Source organism: Sorex araneus, chromosome 1, assembly GCF_027595985.1.
Source record: "Sorex araneus isolate mSorAra2 chromosome 1, mSorAra2.pri, whole genome shotgun sequence".
NCBI classification, from domain to species: Eukaryota; Metazoa; Chordata; class Mammalia; order Eulipotyphla; family Soricidae; genus Sorex; species Sorex araneus.
The window spans coordinates 446,300,832-446,314,936 of NC_073302.1; the positions used below are offsets into that span (position 1 = coordinate 446,300,832).

General features: G+C 61.7%; 1 protein-coding gene and 1 long non-coding RNA gene across 2 annotated transcripts; one reads left to right on the top strand and one right to left on the bottom strand.

Moving 5' to 3' along the window:
• Positions 1 to 1,580: 1,580 nt before the first annotated feature.
• LOC129404882 (uncharacterized) lies at positions 1,581 to 5,288 on the bottom strand. The gene is made up of 2 exons (XR_008630226.1): positions 3,956 to 5,288; positions 1,581 to 3,753 (listed from the first exon to the last, which is right to left on the bottom strand). It is a non-coding gene; the product is annotated as an uncharacterized LOC129404882 (long non-coding RNA).
• A 317-nt stretch (positions 5,289 to 5,605) lies between these two features.
• Positions 5,606 to 10,045, top strand: ATP6V0E2 (ATPase H+ transporting V0 subunit e2). Its single transcript, XM_004608197.2, has 4 exons — positions 5,606 to 6,338; positions 7,320 to 7,367; positions 8,508 to 8,616; positions 8,905 to 10,045. The coding sequence occupies exons 1-3, from the start codon at positions 6,235 to 6,237 to the stop codon at positions 8,599 to 8,601; spliced, it is 246 nt and encodes an 81-aa protein (XP_004608254.1). The 5' UTR covers positions 5,606 to 6,234; the 3' UTR covers positions 8,602 to 8,616; positions 8,905 to 10,045.
• The last annotated feature ends 4,060 nt before the right edge of the window (positions 10,046 to 14,105 follow it).

Genomic DNA, 14,105 nt, shown 5'->3' on the forward strand with positions numbered 1-14,105 from the left:
GCACATTGCCAGCCGGGGGTCTTCAAGGCCAGGGTGGGGTGGGGCGGGGCCTGGGCTGAATGTGGGCGGGGCCGGGGCCCGGCTTGCTCTGGGGACCCCACCCACAGGGCCAGGGGCTGGGCACCGCCTGGGCGAGGAAGCGAAGCTGGGGCTGGACGGGACGAGAGAGGGGCGAGGCCAGCACACAGACCCTTCAGAGATCCTACCCGGAGTGTATCACCCCACCCCGCTTTTCTCAGTGCTCTCGCTCGTTTTTCCTCCAAACGCTTGTGAGAATGGGTGGATGTCTCCGTCCTTGCTGAGCCTGTAGGCTTATCCTTACACCCCCGCCGGCAGTCTGCGCATCTTGGGGCACTCAGAGAGCGCATGCGTGTCCAGGGCCGGACTGATGCCTGGCTCTCGCTGGCCCTGCTGGACGCGGGTGGAGTGGTAGGTAAGAGTGAGGGGAGGCCGCCCTGCTGCAGCCCGCCTCTGCGCTGGGCCCCTGGTGTCTCTCCCCTTCCGTCCGTTTGCTTTCTCTCCAGCCCAACTTTTTCTGAGACTGGAAACTCTCCTGGTAACTCTGCCGGGTTTGCCAGGGCATCGCCCCCTTTGCTGTCCTCTAGGAGAAAATTTCTCAAAAGGCTGATGTGCCAAGGGGCTGGAGCAATAGCATAGCGGGTAGGGCGTTTGCCTTGCACGCGGCCGACCCGGGTTCGATTCCCAGCATCCCATATGGTCCCCTGAGCACCGCCAGGAGTAATTCCTGAGTGCAGAGCCCGGCTGCCCCTCGTGTGATGAGGGCCAGGCAATACAAGCCCTCTCCTCCCCCACCCACCCACCACTCCCTGCCCTGGCACTGCATAGCCCCAAGAGGATTGGCAGCAGGTGTGTGTGTGGAGTCTGTATCTCTGGGTCCAGAGCAGAGGGGAGGGGAGGTGGGCCTGCGCCCGGGAACCTCTATGAATTGTCATGATTGATGCAACTAGGTGGCCAGTTCCTGAACCAAAGCCTCAGTTTCCCCATCTGTAGCCTCAGTTTCCCCATTCTGTTTTTGGCTTTTTGGGTCAGACCCAGTGATGCTCAGGGGTTACTCCTGGCTCTGCACTCAGGAAATACTCTTGGCGATGCTTGGTGGGACCTTATGGGATGCCGGGGATTGAACTTGGGTTGACCGTGTGCAAGGCAAATGCCCTATCATCTGTACTATTGCTTCAGCCCACTAGGCTGTTTCAAATTTCAAGACTTCTTAGTACCCCAATGACATTCCTTGCCCCATTTAATGTCTATACTTCCTAAATTTAATAGAAAATATACAGGGGCTGGAGTGACAGTACATCAGGTAGGGCATTTGTTTTATATACAGCCAACCTAGGTTTGATGCCCAGTATCCCATATCATCCTCTGAACCCATCAATAATTATTTCTGAGTATTGCCACGTGTGCCCCCCCCCAAAAAAAAACCTATCTATTTGGTAGCTGGCTAGATCAGATATCATGGCACATTCATGGCTAGGAAAATGGGACACCTAATACAAAATTATCACTAGGGACCTCCTTAAAGGTGATAACAAAAAGATTGTGCACTCAGTATGGCCATGCATATTAACAAAAAGTGTTTTATTATTTTAGGGGTTTTGGTGGAGGGGCTCCTAAGCAAAACTTAAGGGACCCAACAGGCCACTCCCACTCCCATGACATTAACCAATAGAGCCAAGTGGTTCAGAGCATCCTCAAGCCCTGCCATGCTTGGGACCACTAGGGCTAGTGGTGCTGGGGATGGGGGGGTATAGATGGTGCTGGGTATGGAAACCCAGGTCTGGTGCATGGAAAGTATGTGTCTGATCACTGAGCGATCTTCCCAGCTCCATTTTTTTTTCTGTTATAGATTAAGAATTGAGACTTAAAGCACACACAAAATACACATGAGTGACATGATTGTACAGTTATATATCATTATGGATAAGTTCATAATCTAATTAATAACTATACAGAAAAACCATGGCTGGAGCGATAGCACAGCGGTAGGGCATCCGCCTTTCACGCGGCCAACCCGTGTTCGATTCCTCTGCCCCTCTCGGAGAGCCCGGCAAGCTACCGTGAGTATCGAGCCCACACGGCAGTGCCTGGCAAGCTACCCGTGGTGTATTGGATATGCCAAAAACAGTAACAAATAAGTCTCACAATGAGAGACATTACTGGTGCCCGCTCAAACAAATCGATGAGCAATGGGATGACAGTGACAGAAAAACCACCCTGGGCCACTACAGCTCAGCTCAGAACATTATTCTCATTCCAGAGCGCTCCAGGCCTTCCTTCCCAATGGCCCTGCAGCTTCTTCTTTTATAATGAGAACATCTTTATTTTATGTAGTTTTCCCTCTGTCCATTCTGAGAGGGTCACAGGACAGCTTGGTGATGTACTGCTGAGAATTTTCCATATCTGAGATAGGTGTTGGCTACGTGGTACATGTATTAAAAAAAAAACGAAGGTAAGATTTTTGTTTAATTCGACTTGTGCATTCTTTAGCCTTGCGCAATGCCAGGCACATGTAGGCTACCAATGATGCTTTCCGAGAGAATATAATGTAGCGCCCTCCTTGCTCAAATAAAGTCGAGAACCTTCAAGGTTGGCACCGTTCTGAGATATGTGAGGGAACTAAGAACAGAGTAAGTCATAGCCCAATCCGAGCGCTTTTCCTTGACCGCGGGATGTGGGAGAGCATCGTGGGGGCACGTTACCTAGTAACCAAAGCTTCCAATCAGGACCTCGAATTCCGGGAGCCAATAGCAGCTTGGAGAGGGTCGGGCCGAGGCCGGACTACATTTCCCAAGATGCCCCGCGGCGGGGGCCCGCCGGCTGCCGTAAAGTGAATTTCTCGGTGTGACATTGGTCCTCGCGGCATCTCTCCTCGCCCGCTGGTTGGTATCCTCCCGCCTCCCGCTCCGGTACTCCAAGGAGGGAGCGGGGTCATGCTCGGGCCAGGCTCGGGTGAGCTGCCGCAGGCGGGGGCAAAGTGGAGTCCAGGGAGCCGGGGACACAGGCCTGGGGGTCACTCTCCCCCGGGCGACCCGCCCCGTGCAGGGAGGATAGAGCGCTCCGCTTCCGCGCGCCGCTGCTGGCTTAGAGGGCGGCTCGGAGCATCTTGAGTCGGCGTCAGGCTTTGGGCTGGAGCCCCCGAGTGGAAGACCGAGCCTGGAGGGACAGTGAGGCGGCCAGGCGGTGTCCGCGGAGACCAGCGCAAGCTCGGCTTGGACACAGTAGCCGTGTCCGGACATTCGGCTCCTCTTATCCCCCCGCCCTCCCCCAGTGGAAAGAACCTGCAGAAGTTAGTCCAAGACAACACATTTGACCCAAAGAACCACCCAGGCGGGGACCCCGGGGTGCTCGACACATGTGGGGTAGTTTAGGGGGAGATCTAGGTACCCCGGCTTCTGCACGCCCCTTAGTTTACAGTGACTGTGAGTTTGGGGTTGGGGGAGGAAAATGGTTGAGGAAGAAGGGTTCTGCACCACTACAACTGGAAGGAGTGATTTGGGGTCACTGCCCGCTACTCTGTTCCATTTCAGGCCGTTTGGAGGAGAGAGGGGGCAAACATTTGGGAGGTGTGTGTGTAGGGGGAACTTGGCTATCCTTTTCAAGTCCAACTCTCACCTTCCAACCTTGGGGCTGGCAATACCACGCCTGCATCCTGATCGCAGGACAGACTGTCTCAGAGAGGGATGCTCGCCTTCCCGAGGGCCCTGGTTTCCTCACCTGCAAGGGGAAGAACACCTGCCCAAGTGGAAAGAAGGCGTCGGTGTTGGGGGCCTTGAACTTGGATGCTTAGTGACCGGTGGAAGGGACAGGGTCATTCTGAAGGGCTCCAAGCCAGGACACAGACATGGGCGACCACCAGGTCTTTGTTTGGGGTGACTGGGATGCTTATTAAGTAAAGACATTCTTGGCCCATGGGATTGGGTGCGGGGTCTCTCACCTGTCACTGGCAGAATGGTGGTGGTGGTCAAAGGCTTGTTCCCATCACTCTCGTGAGCCGGTTATTTCCTTGCCAGTCCTCAACACTAGGAATCTCACATATTTATCAGTTGGTTGGCTTGGCTCTGCTGCAGCCCCAGCTAAACACGGGGCATCTCTGGGCATTTAATAGCGTTTCACAAGGTGTCTTTGGAATGAACGGTTCATAAAAGCCTCGTGCACAGGTGCAGAGAGCACTAGTCTCACACCTCAGACAGGAATCTACAGCCTAAGTGTGTGTGTGGTGTCAAGTCAACGTCCGGGGGCTGCCCTGTCTGTCTAGCCTCTAGAAAGCACCGCCTGTGGGCCGGGTCACTAGTACAGTGGGCAGGGCGTTTGCCTTGCATGCAGCCAACTGGGTTCGATCCCTGGCATCCTGTATGGTCCCCCAGCACGACCAGGATGACTGCTCCTGAGTGCAGAGCCAGGAGTAACCCCTGGGCATCGCTGGGTGTGGTTCAAAAACCCAAAACCAAGACAAAAAAAAATGTACTGTGTGGAGCACATTCTCAGGAGAGGGCAGAGCTCTGCCTGTTGGCGGTGGGCATCACAGGAACGGTCAAGGAGGGTCTCTGTGATCCACCAGGTCGGAGGCAGAAAGCTCTTGCTGTCCTGGGCAAGGCCCAGAATCGGGGAAAACACTTCATGTCGTTTAAAATTATGTTTAGAGAAATGGTCCACTACAGCGCGGGGTGTCCATGGCGGAGAGCGGATGATCTACTGCGGGTGGCACCGTGGACCATTGTTGCGGGCCACGCTGAGGCTCCCGCGGGAGCAGCGGCTGCGCCTGGCACAGGGTCACTCACTGACCAGGTCCTGGTCGAGGTCCTCCAGAGCTGCGGCCCCTGCTTCTCTCCGGCCAGGCGGTGCTCCGAGGGGTCTGTTTCCAGAACGGTGTCCCTTAGTGTGGGTGTCTAAGGGTGAAGGGCACTCGGGGGACGGGCCCCAGGAGGACCTCGCCTCCAGCTTCAAAGATGCACAACTGAGCGTCAACGCACCACACGGGCCTGTCAGCTCTTTGCGGCCAGAATGAAGCGGTTTATTCGCATTCGCACTCAGGCCTCTGTCTTCTGTACCCTCCGGACCCGAATGTAAATCCTGGAGAGGCGGATGGGAGCTCACTGTGGCTCATGCCCCCAACCACCCGCACCCCACGCCCGCGCCTCCGGCCAGCCCGGCGCTCGCCTGCGCACTCAGCCCTGCCGCGCATGCTCCTTGCCCACAGCCGGACACGAGAAACCCCAGCATCAGGCGCCCCGGGGTGCAGCTGCGCGTGCCCAGTGCCCCCGAGCATTCGCCGCCGGGAGCAGCTGCGCGTGCCCAGTGTCTCCGAGCATCAGGCGCCCGCGGGGTGCAGCTGCGCGTGCCCAGTGCCCCCGAGCATTGGGAGCAGCTGCGCGTGCCCAGTGCCCCCGAGCATTGGGAGCAGCTGCGCGTGCCCAGTGTCTCCGAGCATCAGCAGCCCGCGGGGTGCAGCTGCGCGTGCCCAGTGCCCCCGAGCATTGGGAGCAGCTGCGCGTGCCCAGTGCCCCCGAGCATCAGCAGCCCGCGGGGTGCAGCTGCGCGTGCCCAGTGCCCCCGAGCATTCGCCGCCGGTAGCAGCTGCGCGTGCCCAGTGCCCCCGAGCATTGGGAGCAGCTGCGCGTGCCCAGTGTCTCCGAGCATTCGCCGCCAGGTGCAGCTGCGCGTTCCCGGTGCCTCCCGGAGCATCCGCGGCTCAGACCCGCGCCCGGCCCGGGAGCATCCGCCGCTCGGTGCAGGTGCGCGTGCCCGGCGCTCCCGGAGCATCCGCCGCTCAGACCTGCGCGTACCCGGCGCCTCCGGAGCATCCGCCGCTCAGACCTGCGCGTACCCGGTGCCTCCGGAGCATCCGCCGCTCAGACCTGCGCGTACCCGGCGCCTCCGGAGCATCCGCCGCTCAGACCTGCGCGTACCCGGTGCCTCCCGAGCATCCGCCGCTCAGACCTGCGCGTACCCGGCGCCTCCGGAGCATCCGCCGCTCAGACCTGCGCGTACCCGGTGCCTCCGGAGCATCCGCCGCTCAGACCTGCGCGTGCCCGGCGCTCCCGGAGCATCCGCCGCTCAGACCTGCGCGTACCCGGTGCCTCCGGAGCATCCGCCGCTCAGACCTGCGCGTACCCGGTGCCTCCCGAGCATCCGCCGCTCAGACCTGCGCGTTGCTGGGCGCCCACTGACCGGCCTTCCCCGCAGCACCCCGGCCCTGCAGCCCGCGGCTTGGCCATGACGGCGCACTCCTTCGCCCTCCCTGTCATCATCTTCACGACGTTCTGGGGCCTCATCGGCATCGCCGGGCCCTGGTTCGTCCCGAAAGGCCCCAACCGCGGGTAAGGGGCGCGCGGCTCGGTCCCCCCTAGAATCCCCGTACCCCGGCTCCCGGGCGCCCACCCTCGGTGCAGGTCACGGGTCGGGGCGCGCGGGGAGAAAGCGCCGCGGCATCACCAGCGTTAAGCCCGAAGAGGGGGGTGAACGGGGGGCGCCCCAGCATCGGTCACTGCCGCTAGCTGTGACCTTGAGCGAGTGACAGGCCTCTGTTTCTTTCTAGGCGAGTGGGGGTGGTGGGAAGCTCGCCGCTGTGAGGCTCGCCCTGCTGGGTCCGTGTTTGCCGGTCGCGCGGGTTTGGGAAGGCCCCCTACAACGCTGCCCTGCTCCAGCCCCCGTTTCTGCTTTGGATCGCCCAGCTAGGGGGCTGCTCCCCAGGAACACGAATTTCTCCACGCAGGCCTGACCGGGCCGAGCTGAGCAGCCGTTAGATTAGCCGGCAGAGGGGGTTTTGAGCTCTGTGCGCCCACGGGTGGCCCTGGCCCCGTGCTCGCAGGGACCTTCTCCTGCTCTTCGGGGCCAGCCAGGCTGGCTCGCCTGGCTGTGCTGTTTGTGGCCGGGGGGTTTTACCTGCGAGCGGAGAGCAGCCAGCCCCCTCGCCCCCCAACTCACTCTGCTCACCTTCTCCTGGCCTGGGAATTCCCACTCCAGGGACCGGCCCCGCTGGGCACCGCACAGCTGTTGCTTGGTCTGTGTGTCTTTCCCCAACAGCCTGCTCAGAGATGAAGGAATTGTAGGGTGACAGAGGGGAGGGACAGGGCAGGACACGGAGCGGAATTTGGCCAGTCCCAGCAGGAGGTGACAGTTGTCATTGACCTCTTGCAGCCCCTTCCCTGAGTAGAATTCAGCCCACGGGTTCAGGCCGGCGGGAAGCGGGGTGACCCCTGGAGCTGTCTGCGGCCCTGGCCAGGCTCTGCAGGGGTCGGGCTCCGTGGGCCTGGCCTGGCCCCTGGCCTGACCCCCGGCCTGACCCTCCTCTGTTGCAGAGTGATCATCACCATGCTCGTGGCCACCGCTGTCTGCTGCTACCTGTTGTAAGTCCTCGAGCCCCACCTCTGGTCTCACCGAGCCCTCTGTCCTGCTGGTAGAAAGAACAACGCGGTGACCATCGTGGCGAGCTTCAGCGGCCAGACCCCAGAGGACAGGCGGTTGTTGGAGCTTCTCTCTAAACGCCCCGCCCTGCTGTTGCTCGCTCTTCTGGGCAGGGATGCAGAGGCCTCGGTGCAGACGGGAGGACGGCCGGGGACACGGGCACGCAGGAGCGGGCACTGCTCCACGGAGCAGACCAGCACCCGGAAAGGGAAAGCAGGCCGTGCATGCACACGCACACGCACACAGGCATGCATGTTCACACACAGATACATGCAGCAGGCATGCATGCACACTGGCACACACAGGGAAGCTCTCACACGGGCACACATGCACACACACACATAAGCGAACACCCACACAGTGTATGCACCCACATACACACACGTACACAGGCACGCATGCACACACATGAAAGCATACAGGCGCGCGCGCACACACACACACACACACACACACACACACGCCTGAAGAGCACATGGTGCCCGGGCTGTCTGCCTGCTGACTGGGGGCGGGCGGGAAGGTCCTGGGGACTCAGGGGAAGGTGCCCTGTCCTGCCAGGCCAGGCTGACTCCTGCCAGGGCTGGCACTGGAGACACCGGAAGTCGTGTCTCTCCGGAGTCTGGGCTGCTGCCCCGGGAGGAACCCGGCCATAATGACCGCCCAGCCACTGCCCCGCCAGTGGCCGGATTTGGAGAGCTCGCTGCCCGAGGCCAGGCCTGTGGGTCCCTGCTGTGGCCAGAGACGGGCCCTCCCCACATCAGCCCTCACGCCCCTGTCGTTCCTGCATCTTCTAAAGGGGGTGATTCCTGGGTGCCCCCTCAGACCAGCACAGCGGGTGGCTCTCGGGGACCTGCCCCAACTCGGGGTCTCATAATCCCCTAGTAGAGGAAAGCAGAGCTAAAGCCACGCCCCTCACAATCCCCCCCAAGGCCAGCCCACGGACCAGCTGCCCCAGGACCCTGCCCAGCAAATCACGGGGTGGGAGGCGGGTGTCGCAGAGCGGAAGGAGCCTCTGTCTGTCTGTCTGTCTGTCTGTCTGCCTGTGTCTGCCTCTCTGTGGCTCACGGGGCTTCACTCCGCAGCTGGCTCATCACCATCCTGGCTCAGTTGAACCCCCTGTTTGGGCCGCAGCTAAAGAACGAGACCATCTGGTACGTGCGCTTCCTGTGGGAGTGAGCACCGTGGCGCCAGGTAATTGGGGGGGCCCACGGTGGGGGGGGGCGGGCAGGCTCGACCACCCCCAGCCTCGGGATTCAGACGGCCCCTAAACAGCACTTGCTGGGCATGAGGGCAAGTGAGGTCTTCTCCGAGCCCCACATGCAGTGTGGTGGGGCGCAGAGCCCTCCCTGTGGGGAGGGGGCAGCAGTGGGAGACGCCACCCCGGGCGCAGAGGCAGGGCCCAGGGGCTCCCCGGGAAGGGGGCGGCGAAGAGGGTCCCCACAGCCAGGAACTGACCCTCTCCCCTGCTGTGTTTCTCAGGTGCCCACGCCGATGGTCTGGCCTCTACTGTCCCTGACGTCCTGGTCACCCCTGCAGCTCGTCCTAGCCCCTCTCTGTGCCCCCTGCCCGCCCCCCTGCCCCCAGGTTCCCCCTTCCCCAGACCACCTTGCCGTGGCGGGGGCAGGGGAGGTGTGGCCCCCAGTCCTGTCTACCCCTGAGCTGTCTCCCTGGAGGCTCTGGGTCAGGGGTCACTGTTGGTGCTGCCCAAGCCTGTCATGTGACCCCCCCAGAAGCTGCACCCCACCCCTCGGCTTCCTCACCTGAGCAGGGGGGGAGCAGTGGGTGAGTGGGCCGAGGCCCTTCCCAGCCCGGCCCGGCTTCTTGGGTCTCCCATCACTCCAATGCAGGCGGGGCCCCAGGCTTACCTGTCCTGGTCTGCTCAGGGAGCTTCTGGAACACGGGTTCCGCCCCCGTGGACTAGCCCCCTTACCAGCCCCCGTCTGAGCATGCAGGAGTCTGAACAGCCTGCCCTGGGGTTGGGGGACCGTGGGGTGGGTTCTGGGGCCCCTCACTGCCCACGCAAGGGCCTCTGGTGCCGAGTGTCTCGGGAGGTGGGGGGCAGGGGGCCAGTCCTGTGGTGCGGGAGCGCGGGCTGCTGAGCCCAGGGAGGCCGGCTCAAGGCCACACCTTCCCGGGAGCCCCAGGGCCCAGGGTCTCGGCCTCCAGGCTCTCCCTGCCCATCTGACGATGCTTGTCTGACGGTCCCCCGCCCCCTCCCCGTTTCAGGACTCTGGGGTGGGGCGGGGTGTGATGCGCCTGCCCAGACTCCCTTGGTCCTGCACTTGGCCTGTGGCGTGGCCCCGAGTGGGGTCTCCCATGGGACCCCCCACCCCGCCTCCCCCCACCATCCTGCCCTCTGAGGCCCTCCTGGGGGACGGGGGATAGGCTGTCCTGTCCAGTGGGAATTGCTGTTTGGTGGCAGGTGGGTGCTGAGCCCAGATCTGCTGACGGCTGCCCCGTCCCACCCAAGGCGGGTGATGGGGTGGGGGGTCCCAGCTGTGGCTGTGGGGTGTGGGCACAGAGCTGCCCTGGGCCCCTGTCCCGGAGTCGCCCGGTGCAGGAGGGAGATGGGCCCATCCCTCTCGCGACCCCGACCCACAATAAACAGGTTCCCAGCGTCTCTGCATCTGCCTCATTCCTGAACCGGCCGGGGGGAGGGGGGGAGGGGGAAGGGGCTCTGAGAGCAGAGATGGGGGCACCCCTGAGGGCGTGGAGGTTGGGAGGGACCCTGGATTGCCCAAGGGGCAGTGGGAAGTCAGAACCCCTTTGGATTTCCAGAATGATCTCTCTGGGGTGTGGCTGTTTCAAGGCCCTGGGGAGGGGGGCAGAGAGGAGGAGCCAAACCCCCCACTTCAAGGCTGGGGGCGCCTAGGAGATGGGGGGCAGGAGGTCCCGGGCAGAGGTGGCCTGGAGAGTTATAAAACAATGAGGGCCCCCGAGGTCTCGTTTCTCCTGGGATGGGGTGGGGATGCTGAGGGGCTCAGCTCAGAGCTTGGGGGCCACCAGTTCCCGCCCACCCCGGGGGCAGGAGGTGGGAGAGTGGGCCAGTGTCCCTGAGCCCTACCCAGGGCTGCCATCCTGTGGCCCCCGGGGCTCCGGGAGAAGAGCCAGTGTGTGGAGAAGGTCGGGGAGCACCGTGTGACCCTGAGTGAGAGCTCACCCCGCGCCGCCCCCTCACCGGGGTGACCCCCGGTCTGCCCTTGGAGCCCCCAGAGCCGCAGGTGAGTTCCAGGCACACTGCAGCCCCTGCGGGCGAGCCCCCAGTTCAAGGGCGCCCAGGGCCCTGCAGCGGGCAGCGAGAGCCCCTCAGCCCGGCACAGGCAGGAAGGGGAGGAGTCACCAGTTGTCATGGGATTGCTAGGGGTTGGTGTCACAGCTGCGTCCCGCCCACCCCCAGTACTCAGGACTCAGTGCTCGGGGGACACCGTCCCCTCCAGGAGCACCGCTGTGGGGCCCGGGATGGGAAATACTGATCTCAAAGGGAGGTGGACAGGCCACAACCCACAGTCAGGGCCTGGGCCTTTCCAGGTCGGGCTTGGCCACAACAGACGGTCCCGTTAGGGGACAGCCCAGGGCTCTTGCAGAGGGCGAGTCCACAGTCTGGGGGGCGGGCGGCCGGGTGCGTGGGGTCTCCCCGCCTCCCCCTGGCTATGTGCAAAGTCCTTTATCCTCCTGCGCTGCGCGCCCAGCCTCCCGCCCCTGCGGGATGCACAGACGTGGCTGTCAGCCTAGCCTCCGACAGGCTGCCAGAGAGGATGCCCGCAGCGGAAGGTCCCCGGAGACGGGCAGGGAGCGAGCAGACGCCCTTGCCGGTGGCCCAGGGGCCGCCGCTGGACACTCGGGGGCAGCCTAGCAGACCCGCAGGGCGAGCGGCCGCGGGAACTGCGCTCCCAGCGGTGGCCAGCAGGGGTCAGTGCCGGCGCGCGCATCGGCGAGGACACCCTTTGACGCGCGCGGCGAGCTCAGCGCCCGAGTGTGGCATTTGTGGGAGCCGGGACCCCCACCCCCAGGTCTCCAAGAAACCGCTCCACGGGCCCGCCGTCCACCGACCACGGCTGGTGCTCACGCATCCTGATTCTAGGTCCCGGGTAACGGGCACCTCGGCCCAGACCAGGACCCTGCCGGCTGGGCTGTCCACACACGCCGAGGGTCCTGCTGACCATACAGTCGGGGTGCTCCGACAAGCAGCAGGACGTTAGCGACAAAGGCGTGGGGGTGTCTCTGGCTTCTGGTGGCCCCCCGTGCGCCTTGGGGAGACCAGGCCTCTCGGTTTCTCTGCATTTGGAACCCGGAGGGAAGGCAGAGGGATGCCGTCTAGGCTGATGAGCCTCTCTTCTCCACGGGGACCCCCACAGCCACTCAGGGACTGCAGAAATCTGGGTCACAGCCGGCCTGACGCGACTAAGAGGGGCCCCAGCTAGCTGGGTCTTTAGTGTCTGTCTTTGACTCACCTGGTGGTGCTCAGGGGCTACTCCCAACTGGGTGCTCACTCCAGCCATGTCCATAGGGTACAGGGACCAAACTGAGCAGATGCTCGGCCCGCAGGGAGTCCCCTCAGATCCTCTGGGTGGTTCTGACCCAGGGCCGGGGTCAGGCTCTGGAGCACAAAGAGGCTTTTCTCAGGGCAGAACACAGATTCCGGGCTGGAGAGATAGGGTGGTGGGAAGGCGCTTATCATGCACACGGCTGACCTGGGTTTGACCCTCAACACTACCTGTACTTTCCTGAGCATTGTCAGGAGAAGAGAAACGGAAATAAGCCCGAGCATTACTAGGTGTGGGAAAGAAAGAGAAAGGGAGAGAGAGAGAACGAAGAAAGAAAGAAGAAAGGGGAAGGAAGGGAAGAAAGGAAGGAAGGGAGGGAACAAGGGAGGGAGGAAGGAAGAAGAAAGGGAGATAGGGAGGGAAGGAGGGGGGAGGGAAGGAAGGAAGGAAGCAAGGAAGGATGGAGGGAGGAAAGGAAGGAGAGGGAGGGAAAGTGCAGAGTCCTGGAGTTGCTCGAGCTTCCCCAGTCCCCCAGTCACGGGGGTCCCTGTAGGACATGTTTCCCCCCTGGTATTAGGCAGTTTGGGTAGGACGGTTCTCGGGTGGGCTTAAAGAAGAGGTACATTCCTGTGCATTGGAGGACGCTGCCCAGGGCCTCTGCCTCACCCCTGAGACCCGGGGAGCCCCCATCCTGCTCCTGCGGTGACAGCCAGACACGCCTCCCGCCCTTCTGGATGGGAGGGACGAGTCTCCCTGTGTGCACACGGGGCGTCACTGACGAATCTCTGCCTGGGCCTGAGCGATGGCACCGTGGGGTGGGCATTTGCCTTGCACAAGGCGGCCAACACAAATTCGATCCCTGGCATTCTACATGGTCCCCTGGAAGTGAGTCCAGAGGGCAGAGTGATCTCATATGGTCCACCAGGAGTGATCCCTGAGTGCAGGGCCAGGATAAGTCCTGAGCACTACAGGATATCCCCCCCTGCCCCCCAAAAAGAATCTGTGCTCCTTGGGGCCAGAGAGAGTGGGGGGTAGGGCATTGCCTTGCACGGGGACGACTCAGGTCCAATCCCCAGCAGCCCATATGGTCCCTGAGTGGAGAGTCAGGCGTAAGCCTTGAGCACAACCAAGCATGACCCCAAACATCCAGAAAGGCTGAGGTACAGTCATGGGGGACGGGGAGGCTGGGGAGGCAGTGCCGGAAATCAGTTGGGGGCCTGCCTAGTACTTCCTCCCCTGACCTGCCCAACTCTGCCCCTCGGCGTGGAGGAGACGTTCAACACCCTGCCTGCTTTACAGTGAGGGACAGGACGGGGAAATAAGTGCCGTGTAACGGACCCCGACACTGCTCCCTCCAGTATGCCCATGCGACGTGTGCCCCCATGCTGTATGTAAATGGAGCATCTGCTCAAAGCCCTGGTGCTTTGGGGATGAGAAGGCACTAGGATAGCCACCCTGATTCTAAAGCGCACAGGGAGCCCAACCAAAGGAAACACACATGGACAAGTAAGCAGGGGACAAACGCAACTCACCCGAGAATAGCAATGATGTTTAAACACGAAAAATGCTTCGTACCACTTATAACCAAGGAGCAAATGAAAACGATTGCACAACCCAGCACTAGCTTGTGTGTGTGTGTGTGTGTGTGTGTGTGTGTGTGTAGCACATCTGGGGGTGCTCAGGGCTTAGTCCTGGCTCTGATCTCCCTCTGATCAGGGATCACACTTGGCCGAGCTGGGGGATCATATGGGGGGTGGGGGTCGAAGTCCGGTCAGCCACGCCATTGCTAGCTCTGTTCTTTGGGGAGAGAACTGAGCGTGCCTGTCCGTGTCAGCTTGCATTTTCCTGGACTTAGAACAACTCCACTCTCACCAGCTGGCTTCCAGCTGCCGCACATTCTTCATGCACTGTCCGTGGAGAAGACACAATGACACAACAGTGCTGTGGGGCGCCTCTAGCTGGGAAGAGTCTCATAGGTTTGCAAGTCAGACAGCGCAGATTTGAGTGGCAGCCCCAGTTGTGTTCCAGTGGGATCTGTGCAAGGACATTTTGAAGAAACGTAGATGGGAGGGGGGAAGCTAGGATTGCAAAACTGTTTACCAAGAATGAGGATTGGTTATAGATTACAGGGCCTTAAGTGCACTGGCCGTTAGCCAAATTGGCCTTGGTTAGTAGGGAGAGAGAGGAAAAAATGTG

Coding starts and splice junctions, on each gene's coding strand:
- ATP6V0E2 (XM_004608197.2), top strand. CDS start 6,235: ATGACGGCGCACTCCTTCGCCCTCCCTGTCATCATCTTCACGACGTTC. Junction 6,339..7,319: donor CCGAAAGGCCCCAACCGCGG/GTAAGGGGCGCG, acceptor CCTCTGTTGCAG/AGTGATCATCACCATGCTCG. Junction 7,368..8,507: donor GCTGTCTGCTGCTACCTGTT/GTAAGTCCTCGA, acceptor TTCACTCCGCAG/CTGGCTCATCACCATCCTGG.